The sequence below is a fragment of the Heloderma suspectum genome, chromosome 4, assembly GCF_057233095.1.
Source record: "Heloderma suspectum isolate Gila_16-S chromosome 4, 16-S_ref, whole genome shotgun sequence".
NCBI lineage: Eukaryota > Metazoa > Chordata > Lepidosauria > Squamata > Helodermatidae > Heloderma > Heloderma suspectum.
This window is the reverse complement of record NC_139461.1, coordinates 301,986,211-302,003,790: the sequence shown is the minus strand read 5'-3', so window position 1 is coordinate 302,003,790 and position 17,580 is coordinate 301,986,211. Positions and strand designations below refer to the sequence as shown.

The 17,580-nt window shown below is 44.2% G+C and overlaps 1 protein-coding gene across 2 annotated transcripts in view; it reads left to right on the top strand.

Annotated features, from left to right (window-relative positions):
* LAMA5 (laminin subunit alpha 5) overlaps positions 1-17,580 on the top strand; it is a 246,893-nt gene that overhangs the window by 193,724 nt on the left and 35,589 nt on the right. For both annotated transcript variants that reach the window (XM_084854353.1, XM_084854352.1), the window contains exons 42-53: positions 880-993; positions 2,292-2,419; positions 3,833-3,913; positions 4,131-4,345; positions 4,819-4,919; positions 8,799-8,979; positions 10,083-10,226; positions 12,251-12,402; positions 12,497-12,607; positions 14,333-14,444; positions 15,942-16,112; positions 17,228-17,424. In XM_084854353.1, coding sequence (XP_084710479.1) covers positions 880-993; positions 2,292-2,419; positions 3,833-3,913; positions 4,131-4,345; positions 4,819-4,919; positions 8,799-8,979; positions 10,083-10,226; positions 12,251-12,402; positions 12,497-12,607; positions 14,333-14,444; positions 15,942-16,112; positions 17,228-17,424 — 1,707 coding nt within the window. The remainder of the gene's footprint in view (positions 1-879; positions 994-2,291; positions 2,420-3,832; positions 3,914-4,130; positions 4,346-4,818; positions 4,920-8,798; positions 8,980-10,082; positions 10,227-12,250; positions 12,403-12,496; positions 12,608-14,332; positions 14,445-15,941; positions 16,113-17,227; positions 17,425-17,580) is intronic.

The following is a 17,580-nucleotide window of genomic DNA, read 5'->3' as shown; positions in this document are numbered from 1 at the left end:
TCCGCCCTGGGTCTCCCATAATTGCAGCCTTGGGTTGGCTCTGCATATAATAACCCTCCCTTGTGCAGTTCGGGGGGCAGAAAATGTGGCATCTTTTAAGCACCTCCCAAAAACGCACCTTTTCACCCAGGCTTTCCCTGGGTTGTAACTACTCTTGGGTTTTACTTTGGCTTTACATGCTACTTTTAAAGTCTTATATTTTATTCTGTTGTACTCTATGGTTTTAATTGTTGTGAACTGGTTGTTGGGCAGTATATAAATGTAATAAATAAATAAGTAAACAAAGCAGGCTTACATGACCTGTGGCCTGCCAGCCAGTGAAAGTAAGCTGGTTTTCTCAAATAAGAAACCTTTTCCTGGATTTTCATCTTCTTGGTGGGCTTCAAAATGCAAAAAGCAAATTATATTGATGCTGGATGTGCAAACATTTACAGCCCAGTCCTGTCTGTGTTTATTAGAAGGTAAGTTTGCGTTCCATAGGGTTGCAGCCTTAGTTGCCGCCGATTATACTGACAGCTAATTCCTCTTGCCCAGGTACCGTATTGTGCACCTTTTGGATGTACTGTGTAGTTTATCATTAATTAATCATGATTGATTGATTGATTATTATCAATGATAATTAATTATGGTTAATTGTCACAGCAAAGCTTCCTAAGGTTTTTCACTGACACACTCAAATAAAGGTGTCAAGCACAGTTTGTCAAACTTTCTTCCCATAACTGACACAATAAGCCAAACAGGAAGGCTTTTAAAATTTTTCAGATGATCAAGGAGCTGAGGCATTCAAACAAGAACTCTTAAGTGATCCCCACCATCCTTGCTACAAATGCTTGCCCACTGATGAAGTTGTAAAACGTGTTATCTCCTTCTTTGCAATAGGAATGTGCTGCAGGCTATTACAGGGATACCAAGGGTCTCTTCCTGGGGAAATGTGTTCCATGTAATTGCAATGGTCATTCGGATCAATGCCTCCCTGGATCTGGAATATGCATGGTAAGTAAACAGAATGCTTGTCAACGTCTATTTACCTAAAAGATTCCTCCATATATATATATATATATATATATTACAAGTATTGGTTTGTTTATAGGCCCAGAGATACTGGAGACTGGGATATTGTTTCAGCCCTGTTACCCTGAATCAGCAATCCTTAGCAAACAGGGAAGCTCCATCCATACCCCTTTGCTTATTATTTTGAGTCACTTTAAGGCTAGACTGCATGAACTTCACCTACCTTTGTGCATCTGAAGTAATGACCATGGTTGTGTCATGCTCCTTTATGCCTGAATGAAGCAAGCAAGCTGTGCTCCTAATTATCATGGATTTATTCTTGTTCCTCACATACAATTCACTTTAACGTCCAAGTAACTAACTACCTTCTCCCTCTTTGTTGCCATCCAGTGATCGACACACTGTGGTGCTCTCCCTCTCCCTCCACTAGTAGGCAGGATCTTTTGGAGAACGACTTTGCTGGTTTTCACTAAAGGGGCTAGTAACATGGAGGGAAAGGAAGGAAAAGGAGGGAAAGAGGAAGGGAGATTCTAAAAATACTGATCCAAGTGCAGGTACAAGATTCTGTGTTTATGCAGCAACCCCATGGATGCCAAGAATCTACACACTTATTGACATCAAAGCGATGAAGAATGCACTGAAAGACCAAGTAGAGTGTGAGCAGGATTTAGAAAGCTATTTGGTCATCAAAACTTCTATTTTAAGTAGAATGTTAAGTAGTAACAGCCTTAGTCACACTGTTGGAGGAGGAAGGAGAATATGTTAGGCCATACTCATTGCTGGAATTCCTCTATATGTGGGAAGCGATCGCGGTCAAACTGGGTAGGATGGACACTTTCTACTCTATTTTGTTTTCTTACCAATTGGATTGATGACTAGGAGCTTCTTGGTGTTTTTGAAAGACAGTAGCCTTCTGCACTGCTGTCCGGTTAATTTAGAGTGCAATCCTATGCATACTTAGACAGAAACAAGTCCTACAACTCCCAGCATTCCCCAGCCAAGCCTGGGAATGCTGGGAGTTGTTGGATTGTTTCTGTCTAAACATGCATAAGATCGTGCCCTTAGATTAGAACTTCTCCCTGTGTTCGAAATAGTTGACATTTCCCTGTTTTTCCTATCTGCAGAAAAGAAAGGCAGGTGTCTGTCTGTTGCCAGACATTTTCCAGGTAGATGATCCAGTTGAATTGTAAAGCCACAGTCAGATTTACTCAAGAAGGCCATGATGATAAAAATTGTAACTGCCGAATATGCTAATTGAGTGTCATTTCTTCTCTGTGTAGAACTGCCAGCACAACACAGAAGGTGATCATTGTGAAAGATGTAAGGATGGTTTTGTTGGGAACTCTTCACTTGATGGACCTATGCAATGCATTGGATGCCCCTGCCCTCTTTCGGTTGCATCTAACAAGTGAGCCTCTTCTGCAGAGTCATTCACCCTGGTTTATTTATTTATTTTGCCTCATAATGAGCCTGCTTCTTTTGTCTTTGTCTGCTGGGAAGGATGTATAAGCCACTTATATTTATCACAGTTAACTGAGAGTGTTCCATAGGAATACAGATCTTTCTCCTTCATTAACCCTATTTATCAGGTAGTGAAAGCAGGAAACACACTGACTGGTTTTGGAGTCATTTCACATCCTCTGTACTAATAATGAATTCATTCTCCGGGTGTGGATCTTTATGTAACCAAAACAGCACCATCCATGAACAACAGGAAGTTATAACAGGCTCGGGGAAATCCCAAGGTTTGCAAAAGTACCCCAAAAACCCATTGGGAAAAACTGTAAGGGGTGAGGAGACCCAAAACAGCCCAATGAGAACTGAGCATGCTCCATAGCCATGGAATGCTGGCTGATTGTTGGGGGCGTGGGTGGGAATGGAATGGAGTATCCTGGAAGACAGAATGGCTGGCTTGCTGGAACTGTGAACAGGAGCATTCCAGACTGCAACATTTTGCTGCAGGTCCTACTTGTATTTTAAAAATAGCAAGTATATGACATAGCAGCGCATATGACAATGAAGTGCATGAAAACTACAACTACGTTTTTTTGACAACACGTACATGCCATAGGGTGTCACAGTTGACTCTGAGCTCTTGTGCAGTGTGCACACTGAATACAGATGTGTGCCTGCTAGTTTATATAATGTGTGAATTGGCCCTTGGAGAAGTTTACAAAAGCAATTCTTGTTGGGTGTGTTCACACCTATCTTTTCAAGCAGTAGTAATTTACTCTCTTTAACTCCAGCAGAAAAATACTTCACTTATCTCCTGTTCCAACAGTCACTTCATGGGATTAAACTGCCACTTTAGTCTTTTTAATTTATTCTTAATTTGTAAATATTAGAAGGAGCAGAAATAAATAAAGTGAAAACAAGGCCTGGTCCACGGGCTTACAGTCCACTGAACTTGCTGAGAAGAATTAGTGGTTATCCAATATTCCTGTATATTGAGTAAGGTTTAAATCTCAGCTCAACCATGGAATGTCTGAGTGGCTGGTTGTGGGATAAACAAAGGAAGTACTTTGCCAATGATAACTATTTATTTACTACATTTCTGTACTTCTCAGTAGCTGAAGCTCTCCGGGCAGTTCACAAAATAGAACTTAATACCACAAAGTATAGTAAAACAGCTTTCTGAAGGAGGCTGTTCATATACTCTTGTATTTGAACGCAGGACGTTAGACTTAACATGTGCCCCCTGAGGCCTCATTTGGTTTTGTAATAATATCTCAGTGATCAGATGCGCCTTGCTGTTGGCACTATCTTTCTCAGTAAATGTTAACAGCTTTCTCTCTCTCTCTGTCTGCCATTTTCACCTCAGCTTCGCCATTGGATGTGTCCACAAAAGCTCTACCACTCAGTGTCTCTGCAAGCCTGGTTACGCTGGAATTTCATGTGAACGGTAAATAACAATTTGGGTCTCGGCTCTCCCACCTAGTTTTGCCTGAGATGTAATCAGAATCATGCCGGTAATGAGAAAGGATTATCATTTGCCTATCAACAGTTCAGTACTTCACTGAGCACCCGATGGGAGTCTGCAAGGAAGTGGGAACCCAGGGCAGTTGCCGTGTGAATGCACCCCCTGCATCCCCCTAAGGCCTTCCTCTTTTCTTCCAAAGCTGTGCTCCAGGTTACTATGGAAACCCTCTAGTGATTGGCAGTTCCTGCCAGCCTTGTGACTGCAGTGGGAATGCCGATCCCAATATGCTCTTCAGTGACTGTGACCCATTGACAGGATTCTGCACAGGATGCATGTACAACACGGCAGGCCCCCGGTGTGAAGTGTGCGCCCCCGGGTTTTATGGTGATGCGGTGTTGGCAAAGAACTGCACTGGTAAGTGTGCCCCAGGTTTGTTATCTTTTCAAAAATGGGCAATCAACGATTATTTGTTTGTTTCTTCTTCCCAGTAGCCCTTAGGAAGGCCCTGGGTGCAACCTGGAATCATCTGCACCCGATAGAGCCTAATTTGAATGTCTGCAGCCTCTTCCCACTTTCCATCTTAAGACTGTAACCAAACTTCTTTCCTTTCTCCATCCCCCCCAAGTGTCAACATCCAGGGGCAGGGGAATTGTGCTCTAAAATGTATTTAATTGTGTGATTGGCCTATTTGAAATACAGCATTGCTTGCTCTGATCTTTTAAGTTAGGCTAAGGTGCAAATCAAAATAAATATCCAGTTCATAATTTTATTTCTTAATATTTAAATTACTGTTCCTCTCTTATCAATGTATTTATCTCAGTTGCATCTTCACTACAAGAATTCATAAAAGCTTTTTAAAACAAACTTATTCCTTTTCCTCCTTGTAGACTGTAGCTGCCTGTCCTGTGGGACTGACTCATGTGATCCCAGAACTGGCCAATGTCACTGTAAACCTGGAGTGACAGGGCAGCACTGCGACCGTTGTCAGGTAAAATGAATTGGGTATTCCTCGATCCCTAAATGCTTCTCCTTCACACATACACACCATACACATCATGTGGTGTTCTACTACTTGCTCCAAATTGTGGCATTCATACAAATTGCAGAGATGTAGCTATAGTATGCCCCTTCATGGATCACTGCCTTGTTGTGGCGAAGGGGCTTGCGTAACTCAGTGAAGCCATAAGCTATGCCGTGCAGGGCCACCCAAGACGGACAGGTCATGGCAGAGAGTTCTGACAAAATGTGGTCCACTGGAGAAGGAAATGGCAACCCACTCCAGGATTCTTGCCAAGAAAACCCCATGGAGCAGAGGGTATTTCCAAGTAGCGCCAGAAAGAGTGAAGCAGCTGGGCCAAAGCCGAAAGGACACTCAGCTGTGGATGTGTCTGGTGGTGAAAAGAAAATCCGATGCTGTAAAGAACAATATTGTTTAGGAACCTGGAATGTCAGATCAATGAATCAAGGTAAGCTGGAGGTGGTCAAACATGAGATGGCAAGATTGAACATCGACATCTTGGGAATCAGCGAACTCAAATGGACAGGCATGGGCGAATTTAATTCAGGTGACCATCATATCTACTATTGTGGGCAAGAATCCCTTAGAAGAAATGGAGTAGCACTCGTAGTCAACAAAACGGTGGGAAAAGCAGTACTGGGGTACAATCTTAAAAATGATAGAATGATCTCAATACGAATCCAAGGCAAACCATTCAACATCACAGTAATTCAAGCCTATGCCCCAACCACTGATGCCGAAGAAGCTGAGGTTGATCGGTTCTATGAAGACCTACAACACCTTCTAGAACTAACACCAAAAAAAGATGTCCTCTTCATCATAGGGGATTGGAATGCTAAAGTAGGAAGTCAAGAAATCACCGGGATAACAGGCAGGCATGGCCTTGGTGTACAAAATGAAGCAGGACAAAAGCTAATAGAGTTTTGCCAAGAGAACACGCTGATCATAGCAAACACTCTTTTCCAACAGCACAAGAGACGACTCTACACATGGACATCAACAGGTGGTCAATATCGAAATCAGATTGATTATGTCCTTTGCAGCCAAAGATGGAGAAGCTGTATACAGTCAGTAAAAACAAGACCTGGAGCTGACTGTGGCTCAGATCATGAGTTTCTTGTTGCAAAATTTCAGCTTAAATTGAAGAACGTAGGGAAAACCACTAAACCATTCAGGTATGACCTCAATCATATCCCTTATGAATATACAGTGGAGGTGAGGAATCGATTTCAGGGATTAGACCTGATAGACAGAATGCCTGAGGAACTATGGACAGAGGTCCATAACATTGTTCAGGAGGCAGCAACGAAATCCATCCTAAAGAAAAAGAAATGCAAGAAAGCAAAGTGGCTGTCTGATGAGACTTTACAAGTAGCTGAGGAAAGAAGGGAAGCGAAAAGCAAGGGAGAAAGGGGAAGATATATCCAATTGAATGCAGAGTTCCAGAGAATAGCAAGGAGAGACAAGAAGGCCTTCTTAAATGAACAATGCAAAGAAATCGAGGAAAACAACAGAATGGGAAAGACTAGAGATCTCTTCAAGAAAATCGGAGATCTCAAGGGAACGTTTTGTGCAAAGATGGGCATGATAAAGGACAAAGAAGGCAGAGACCTAACAGAAGCAGATGAGATTAAGAAGAGGTGGAAAGAATACACAGAAGAACTGTACAGGAAAGATCTGAATGTCCCTGATAGCCATGATAGTGCGGTCACTGAACCTGAGCCGGACATCCTAGAGAGTGAAGTCAAGTGGGCCTTAGGAAGCATTAGTAACAACAAAGCTAGCGGAGATGACAGTATTCCAGCTGAGCTATTTAAAATCCTAAAAGATGATGCTGTTAAAGTGTTGCATTCAATATGCCAACAAATTTGGAACACTCAACAATGGCCGCAAGACTGGAAAAGGTCAGTTTACATTCCAATTCCAAAGAAGGGCAACGCCAAAGAGTGCTCAAACTACCGCACAATTGTGCTCATTTCACATGTCAGCAAGGTGATGCTCAAAATCCTACAAGGTAGGCTTCAGCAGTATGCGAACCGAGAACTACCGGAAGTACAAGCTGTGTTTCGAAGAGGCAGAGGAACTAGAGATCAAATCGCCAACATTCGCTGGATCATGGAGAAAGCAAGAGAATTCCAGAAAAACGTCTATTTCTGCTTCATTGACTACACTGAAGCGTTTGATTGTGTGGATCACAACAAACTGTGGCAAATTCTTAAAGTGATGGGAGTACCAGACCACCTTACCTGTCTCCTGAGAAACCTGTACGAGGGTCAAGAAGCAAGAGTAAGTACCAGACATGGAACAACCGATTGGTTCCAAATTGGGAAAGGAGTACTACAAGGCTGCATATTGTCACCCTGCTTATTTAACTTATATGCAGAGTACATCATGAGAAACGCCAGGTTGGATGAATCACAGGTCGGAATTAAGATTGCTGGGAGAATTCTCAACAACCTCCGATATGCAGACGATACCACCCTAATGGCAGAAAGCGAAGAGGATCTCAAGAGCCTCTTGTTGAGGGTGAAAGAGGAGAGTGCAAAAGCTGGTTTGAAACTCAACATTAAAAAAACGAAGATCATGGCATCTGGCCCCATCATTTCCTGGCATATAGAAGGGGAAGAAATGGAAGCAGTGACAGATTTTACTTTCTTGGGCTCCAAGATCACCGCAGACGGTGACTGTAGCCATGAAATTAAAAGACGCTTGCTCCTTGGGAGGAAAGCTATGGCCAACCTAGACAGCATAGTAAGAAGCAGAGACATCACCTTGCTGACAAAGGTCCGTCTAATCAAAGCTATGGTTTTCCCAGTAGTAATGTATGGCTGTGAGAGCTGGACTATAAGGAAGGCTGAGCGCCAAAGAACTGATGCTTTCAATCTGTGGTGCTGGAGAAGACTCTTACGAGTCCCCTGGACTGCAAGGAGGTCAAATCAGTCCATCCTAAAGGAAATCAACCCTGAGTGCTTATTGGAAGGACAGATACTGAAGCTGAAGCTGAAATATTTTGGCCACCTAATGCGAAGAGAAAACTCTCTGGAAAAGACCCTGATGCTGGGAAAGACTGAAGGCAAAAGGAGAAGGGGATGGCAGAGGATGAGATGGCTAGGTAGCATCACCGATGCAATGAATATGAACTTGAGCACACTCCAGGAGAGAGCGCAGGACAGGGGGGCCTGGCGTGCTGTGGTCCATGGGGTCACGGAGGGTCGGACATGACTGAACGACTGAACAGCTATAATATGAATTCACTGCACATACGCAAACACATGTATATGCCGTTAAAAATGCCTCTGATGAAATGTACTCTTCATTCTACCCATAGTCACAGCACACCAAATTTCCAGACATATTAAGGCTCAAAGCGAATGTTCATCTGTGTCAACTAACCAATAAATGGCATTTAACTCTCCCTAGATCATGCTGGGGGAAGTCTAAATAGGTGGATAATTTTCCAAGGATTTGGGCCATTAATAGTGTTCAGCAGATTGGGTCTGCTGTAGATTTCCTACACATGAGCCTTCCCACCTGTCCAGAAGCATTGGTGCTCCATAGTAACTACAGAGCACTACAAGGATTTTAAAAAGCCTTCAAAATGGCTGCTCTGGCTGCCATTTTTTGTTTTTTGTTTTGTTTTTTTACAATTTTGTAAGGTGGCGGGGGCCTCACTGGGGGGGCACTGGGGGCCACATGTGGGCCACACATTGCCCACCCCTGTGTTAGAATGATTTCATGTTCCGTTGGGCAAAGAGGATTATGCCAGAAGAGCAAATCCTGAAGACGTGAACACTGCTGTGCCTGCTGCTTGCCAGCTGAAAGCTAACTGCGGGTCTTTCCCCCTTCTAGGAAGGTCACTATGGCTATGAAAGGTGCTCGGGCTGCCAGAGGTGCAACTGTGATATTGGGTCTGTGAGCACAGACTGCCATGCCCAGAACGGCCAGTGTAATTGCAATCCGGGTGTAAGTGGCTCCCGTTGCCAGCAGTGCACCCCTGGCTACTGGGGGCTCAACACAAACGGCTGCTCAAGTAAGTCCCTTTTGGCCACCGTTCAACCTCACTAATGGAAAATTCAGGGTTTTGTTCCTGAGGCTAGAAAGGATTGCGTAGATTTTAAAAAATAGGGTTGCCCTTGCTCAGTTCAAAATAGGCTCCCCTTTAAAAACTAGTTGCTGACTAGGGTATTATAGAGTTTATCCCCCAGATGTCATCGTTTACATGGGCCAGTTGGTGATGTGGACATGGGTTACAGCAGCCTTTCCGTAGGTACGCACAAGCTGCATTCAGACAATCCTCCAAGCCATGATTTGGAGAATCGGGAACAAGCCCTGGGCTCATGCTCTACCTCCTCCCGATTGGCAAGAGGCCATAACTCAGTGGTAGAGCACATGCTTTGCATGCAGTAGGTCCTAGGTTCAGTCCCCAGCATCTTCAGGTAGAGCTTGGAAAGTATTCGGCCTGAAACCCTGGAGAGCTGCTGCCAGTCAGTGTCGACAGCAGTGTGCTAGATGAACCAACGGTCTGACTCCGTATAAGGCAGCTTCCTATGTCTCCATTCCTTTTCCCCTCATGTGCACACACAGTTTAATGAATTTCTTCCTGCTTTGATCAAATCATACTTTGCCATTGCAACCAAATGCAACAAACAATGGTTTAACCAAACTATACTTTGCCTGCAGACCAAAAGCACAGAGAAGAATTTGATTCTGCTGTCCAGGCAAACAGTGATTTGATCAAATCTGGAAGTAGTTAATTAAGCCATATACACAAGTGAAGGAAGGAAAATCTGAGAACAGGCTTTGTTCCCTATGAATGCACCAACAGTATCTCATGAATGGTACAAGATTGAGGAATTCCATTTTTCATATAAAGAAGAGCCTTCAGGATAACAGTCTCACTATCTAAAAGCTCCACTGTGCGTTCTTGGAGTAGTTTAAGATTGGGAAAGGGATTGGGCTGTTCCGGGTTTGTGTTCTGTGCTTTTTCCATTCATGTGCAGGGAGTGATTCGAACCCATGATAATATGTGGAGATGGTAGTTATTTCACACTTATTAATAAGGGATAAAAGGATGTGACTTTACCAATGTATCTCAAGTCAAGGCCGCTTTACCTTTCACTGTTCCCTTGGCAGAATGTCAGTGCAAAGGAGGCTCCTGTAACCCCCGGACTGGGGAATGCACATGCTCTAATGGTCTGACAGGGAAGCAGTGCGACACCTGCATAAAGAAGCATGAGATCCCTGTGGTGGATGGCCCAGACAACATGAGATGTGAAGGCAAGTCTTTTGATTTGTTCTACTCCCTCGCCATCGCAAGTTCCTTGGTCCCAGTCATACATACAGCGGGGCTGTTTCTTTTTGCAACAGTCTCTGTGGTGGTTGGCATTTATACTATGAAACTTTGAACATTTTCATCCTATGAGCAAGCTGGAAGGTTACTGGGTAATCCTACATGCTACTTTGCATGTAGTGCTTTTTGTCTATTTTGGTAGCATTTTACAGAGGCATAGGGTCAGAAGGGACTAAAAAGGGATAGACTCCAACCTGCCTATCACAGGGCAGAGCCACCCACAGATCAACTCATATGATCCGGACCAAAGCATACCATTACCAAAGGACAGGAACACCAAGATACACTGCAGTAAGCTGCCTCAAAGCAAATAGCTCTATAGGACTCTTGCAAATGAAACGAGTTGCATGTTACAGGTGAGTGTTTAAAGAACAAAAGAGAAAGCCAGAAGCATATGAGAGAGCCAGTGTGGTGTACTGGCTAGAGTGTTGGACTGAGAGTTGGGAGATCTGGATTCTAGTTCCCACTCGACCATGGAAGCTCACTTTGGGCCAGTCACAGACTCTCAGCCCAACCTACCTCACAGGGCTGTTGTTGTGAGGATAAAATGAAGAGGAGGATTATGTATGCTGCCTTGAGCCCCTTAAGGAGGAAAAAAGGTGGGATATAAATGAAATAAGTAAATAAATAAATTTGTTTGAGCTTAAGAGTATTTGCCATTTTCACTCATTCTCTCACTAATTCCATTTACACTATCTCATTCCGTTCATGTACCCCTCTCACTTGCACATTCTCTCTCTCTCTCTCTCTCTCACACACACACACACACACACACACACAGGGCTTCATCACACTGAGCTTTTATCCTGCGATTGAGATTGCTCCTTCATGGAAGTTTGCGGGCTCTTTACATGACGCGTGACCCTCCAGGGCATCTCCAGCACTAAATGCCCTTTGTTCCATTTTTAAATAGATCGCAGATAAAGAGCTATCAAATTACCCTGTTGTATTCCGCTTTGGTTTCCTCTGTGAAAAGAGTTAAAGCAGCAAGAAGGGGAGCGAGATCAATGATAGATAATGGAAGCCCCGTTTTAAATGCAGGATTTTAGGCTGGTGCAGAAATGCCCAAAGAGTTGACGACCATTGTGATAATGCTGTGCCTTCCCTTCTCACCCTTTCTTAGGCACAGTGTGCTGAGTATTGGGTCCCCCCGCAATTTTTGAGCAGTTTGAATATTCATGTATAACACCTCAGCAATTGAGCCAATATATAACCAAGCGCTGAGCCAGAGCGTTCTCAGTCAAAAGCTATTGAGGTTTTAAAGAGCAGTCTGTGTTTTAAGGAGCAGCCTCAAGGTTGCCCCCACTCCTGAGTTTTGTGTCTCATTCTCATTCTTAGGCTGAACTCGCAAAACTAGTTCTCTGCAAGTCTCTGTATTTAGAATTTTAACATAATGCCTCATTTCTCTTTCTGTAACCATATTAAGTGCCCTAAGAGATCATTCAAAGCCAGCTTATACTTTGCAAGTAGATAAAGAAATGTCCATTTAATAATATCTAATACACTGTAAACTTAGCACCATGCTAGGATTGTTGACAGGTATAGATCAGCTCAGACCACACACATTATCATCATCATGATGCTGGGCCAGTGTATTGAGCTGTGCTATGTGTGTGTAGGTGTGGGGTTAAGCCCACAACCATTTTGATGGGGACTGCATCTTCTAATTATTCCAGATAGGTTGAGCAATGTGCATACTTCACTGACCTTTGGGACTGTCTGCTGCATGAATTTGAGAAGTTTTTCAAGTAGGTTATAAAAATGATTGGGCCAATGGATGTAGCCTGGATGGTCTGCTAATGTAGTCTCATTTTCATGGTCCTTCCTGATCATCTGGGACTGCTGAAACTTAGGTCTACCTTGGTCCGTCCCTTACATCTTATATAATCCTGTAGCTTCTTCATGGATGTTCTCTAAGAGCTGCACACTTACTGTCCTCTCTCACTAACAGCTTGTGACAGTTGTGTGTTGCTCCTGCTGGAAGATCTCCAGAAGATTGAAAGCGCTTTCCCTGCCCTAAGGCACCAGTTGACGAGCCTCAACTCCACCTCTATAGCTTGGACCCGTCTGCATAGCATCAACGGCTCTATGCAAGCCATCACCGTATGTAGAGCTGTCGAACTTTTCTGATAGTTTTTAAAAGTTTTCTATAGGTTTTTAAGGTTCCAGTTTTCTCATTTTTTCCTCCTCCTTACAGAACCAACTGCGTGAGTATCAGAGAACCATAAACAGGGCCAGGCAACAGGCAGATGAGCTGGAAGAGGAGAACACAGACTTTGTTCAGGATTTGAATGCACTTCAACACAAGGCATAGTGTTTTTTCTTTCTCTTCCCTGACTACTACTACAAATGTATGTAGTGCCAGAAATGTGCTAGGTAATCTACTGGACATAAGTGAAATTATCCCTGTCCAGAGGGGTTTGTCTGTGTCCACTTCAATGCTCCTCATTTCTTTTTTCTTCATTCTTTGTTATCCCGGTAGGCTGGTTTACGTGTGTTTGCAGTCCACATGCACAAATAACAGAACAGTATTTACTTGGGAGTAAGTGTCCAACTGCTGTTTCAATCAAGTTGGAAGCTCATTTCACAGTAAAAAAAGCCCTCATATAGAGCCCTAATTTTAGCGAGTCTTCCGGCAATGTGGTATGGACTGCATCCGTTGTGCTGAGGATATATCACACTTAAGGCAGCAGATGTGGGCACAGCCTTAAAGGGGCCATCTACATGAGCTTTTGACTCCGGGACGGGTGCGAGTCAAGGTCCTTTTGATTAGACAATGCAGTTGCTACTTCGCAGCCATCTGTGGTTTTCTCCTGGAAAATGCAGATTTCCAAAGAGGCATTTTGCTGCGATGTTTTTGGTTTGCTGCGAGTTTCCCGTGGTTACGAGCCGTCTGTCCCCTCCCCAAATCGACTTTGCATTTTGTGGTGTTGTAGGTGTGCATAGTGCTCACGTCGCTCTCTGGGGCCCCTTTACTCCCCCCCATCCCTACGCAGCTGCGCAGTTACAGAGGCACAGAGAGGCGTTTTCATCTATTTAATCACAGTTTCGCACATTTTTGCAGCTTCGTATCTTCGCAATGGTTGCTTTTGGACTCAGTGCCCAAGGGCCAAGGGGGTCTTTGGGGAGGACCAGCATCGCTCCAGCCACCATTTCGGAGCGATGGCTAGGCACGTACCATTCACGCTTGTGAGCGCGAACCACTGCGAGAGTCTCAGGCTGGGGAACTGACAAACAGATGGCGTGGAAATGAAGGAGCACAACACACTCACTTTTTACCTAACGAGGGATGGAAAGACACAGCAGAGCCCCTAAAATACAAAACAGCCACTGCAGTGTTGCACCCCCATGCTCACAGGACTGCACAGCTGTGCATTTAAGTATAATGGCAACAAAAAAGGGCACGGCGGAGTCTGTTAGGGAAGTGCGCAGTAAATTGCGAGTGTATACCACCAGAAGCTACTTCGGAGCTGCAGTGCTGCACAGTTGCGACGGAATGGAGGGTGAAAGCGGTGCTATGTAGATGGGGTCCAGGTCTGCATTTGACAGACAAGGCTGGGATAATGGAACTGACAGGAATTGACAAATGAGTGGAGTTGGGTTGAGAACTTCATGTATCGGTGGAATTAGAGATATTCTTGCAATAATTTATATGCGGCCTTTAACTTTTCATTTGCAAAGAGTTAAAGATGTCAGAGTTAACCCTTTGTATCGAAATCTATGGCCTGTATCCACTGGTGTGCTTCCGCCAGCTCAGGGAAGCAGTAATGGCATTCACAGGCAGTCTCCAATCCAGGTACTACCTAGATTCTTTAGCTTTGGAGATGGGACTACATAAAGAACGTTCAGACCGTTATTGGAGCCCAGAACAATTCCTAACAATACTATGGGATTTGGAAGAGAAGCATCTCAAACGTACAAATGTTGGTAGTTTTTCAGCAAAAGATCCCGAAAGTTACAGTCCTGCTGCCCTACTACCCAGTGTCTTGAATCTCTTTAGACCTCATCTAAACCAGCCATTTTGTGTTCTTAGGCAACAATGACCCACAGAAAAGCAAAGCAAGTAACAGACAGTACAGAAGGGAGCTACCAGCAGGCAGAAGGCCTTGTACTGGATATCAGTAAAATTCGGAACAAAATTGATGGTGAGGCAACAATCTGTAGCTTTGGGTTCTGTATCTTCCGCCTTTGAAAAGACACCATATGGGAAAACCCCAACCCTAGTGCCATCTGTGATGTATGAAAAATAACTTGAGATAACAACTATGTTGCTTTTCAGTATTGCGAGAGATTTTAGTATTCTTTCAATGTTGTCCTAGCTATGTGGGAGGCATTTTCCATGTGGCTGGCATAACACTGAAATGATCCATTTGTGTGGATGGGTGGGAGAGGCTGTATTGTCCTAACTACAGGACTGGCACGATAGTGATTCCATGGGAATGACTCACATGCTTCACATATACATACACACACACACACACACACACTGTGGCTGGGTTGGGTCATTTAAATGCTACTCCAGCTGCACAGTAGCCATTCATGGGGAAGGCACCCTTGCATCTAGGGTACCATTCGGAAGTCTCCTCTGGTCAAGGCATGGGAACATGTTTTGTGTAGAGCTGAACCTGATGAACAAATGATTGTATACTGTTTTCAGAAATGCTGTGATTGATAAGTAATAAGGAATAACTATGTGGTTGTTTATTTTAGCATGTAAGGGACTTTACAGTCGAGAGAGTTCAGCTTTCCAATAAGCATAAATCATGTCAAATGTATCTTTCAAATGGACCCCCCCCAATGATCCTTTTATTATGGTTGGGACTCTAGGAGGCACTGGCCATAAATAGAACCGTGTCTCAGAGCACTAGAGACTCTTGAGCTACATGAAGAAGGAAATGATCAGAATCCAAACCTTCTAACATAGAAAGAGCACTTCTAGCCAAGCCTAGCCCTGAGTGAAGCCATGGGTGTGCTGAGTCCCTTCTAGACTTTTGGTCATATCTGACTTGTGAGTCCATACAGGCGTAAGCCTTTCCCACATTGTGATTTTTGTCACAGGAGTGGCACATTCCTGTGAATGAAAACCATGGCATAGTAGGCTGCCCCGAGTTGCTTTCTTGTAAGCCTTTTGCCAGAAGAAACCATTGAGCAGAGTAAATAGGCTGTCGGTTCTTGGGAAATAGGGCTGGAGGTCTAATTTGGCACCCAATATAGACGCTGGCAACTGAGCTGGAATCACAAAATGGTTGGCTTTCCTTTAGGGGAAAAGAAAGTTGCTCACTACCATATATGTAGAGATATGTTTGAAATCATACCAATCATCCACAGCGTGATGCAGTCACTACAGTGTTGATTTTGGATGTGGCAAACCCATGGTCACATCCCCATAGTGCTCAGCCGCAGAGATTGCAGGGTGGCCTTGGGCAAGTCACTCTCGGCCTAACCTACCCCACGGGGCTGTAGTGAAGGTCCAATGAGAAAAAACCATTTTTATCTTCGGTAATCCCGAGCGCCTTGGAGAAACGGTGGGAAGCAAATGTTCCAAAATAATAAAAGTAAAAGTGCTTTTCATTTCCTGGGCACAAGGGAATGATAGTTACTTCATGGCTACATGAAAAAAAAATGGTGTGAATTTTGTATAGATCTTGTCTACCAGATGGGCACCGTCACCACCGCAAATGCCAGCACCACTTCCACAGAGGAGTTCCGGCAGAAGATGGCTGAGGTAGATGCAATGCTGAGGCACATGAAGGCCTTGGGTTTTAGTTTCCAAAGAGCAACAGCTGTCAAGGAGCATGAAGAAGCTCAGAAATGTGAGTACAGTGCAGGAGGGTGAGGGAGGGGGTAGGGTTGCCAGTCCCAAGGACTATTTCCTTCAGACTATTCGATCAGGAGTCTTGCAGCAAACTGGCATGTGAATCTTCTGGTTGTAGGCACAGGGAGGATTGCATAACACTAAGTACGTCAGGTTAATTTCACAGACGGCAATTGCAGCATCCTTGCCTTGTGCTGATGATGACCTAAAGCAGCATTCCCCAACCTGGAGCCCTCCAGATGTGTTGGACCACAACACCCACCATCCCCTGTCAGCACAACCACTGGCTGAACTGGCTGGGGAATGATGGGAGTTGTAGTCCGACGTATCTGCCAAGCACCAGGCTGGGGAAAGCTGACCTAAAGCTTCCAGAATATGAAGCTGAAAGGAACCTCCATGGTCATCTCACCTGTTAAGATTTCTATCCTGTCCATTCCAAGGGCTCAGGACTAGTTACAAAACCACACCAAAAAAAAACAATTTATAAACATTCTAAATTAATACCTCCCTCCAGTTGCCCAGCTCCTTGTGCTGAAGTAAGGTTTGCCAGGCTTAAATCAGTTCCACTGATGTTGAGAGAGACTAGGCTTTGGCTAGAGGCAGACAGAGAAGCTGTGAATCCCCACCTTGCAGTTTTGTTTTTTTCCTGGAGCTCCTCCAGACTTGTGACCGAGTTGAGAAAAGGAGGATAGCAATCTTGAAAAAGTGGGAGCTGGCATCCTGGTTGCTTCTGAGCATGCTCGGTATTGGAGGCACAGTCGTGTAGTTTTTGTATATGTGTGCAGAATCTGAACATTCAAGATGCAGCGCTCATGACTGTTGAGGCTTTTGTCACAACTTGGCTCAATAAGTTGGAGTTGGAGGAAGAGAAGGAATTTCTTAGGCTTGAAATCATCACTTTATTCACCACATAATCATGGCCCATCTTCCTTCGTTGAAAGGAAGAGCAAATATAATAATTAATGAGCAGTGTGCTTAAACTGCATAGTCCATCAAGAACGATGGCTTCCCTCTTTCTGTGTTGTGGCCAGCATAAGGTTTAGGGAGATGGTGCATGTAGGCACAGAGCTGTCTGTGTGTATCAGTAGCTTTTTTGAGCTCTCGTTCTATCAGTGCTGGATCGTGTGAAGACTGAGCTGTTCAGCAAGTTGGAATCTAACCAGGAACTGGTGGATCGCATCAATGGCCAGTTGGATCAGTACAGCTCGGCGCTGATGGACCTGCGAGATGCCCTGAATGAAGCTGTTAATAAAACCCGTCAGACTGAGGACCTCAACAGCCTAAATCGTAACCACCTGGAGGAAACCCAGGTAGAAGAATGGGGCCGGCACTGCTGAAAGAGCTGCTGTGCCTGAGGACATTTTATGTTATCTTGTGGCAATTAAAATGGCCTGATGTTTGGATTGTGGGTAACTCATGTCTACGATGCCAACTGCATCCAAGACATGCTGCCAAGACTATTTAAA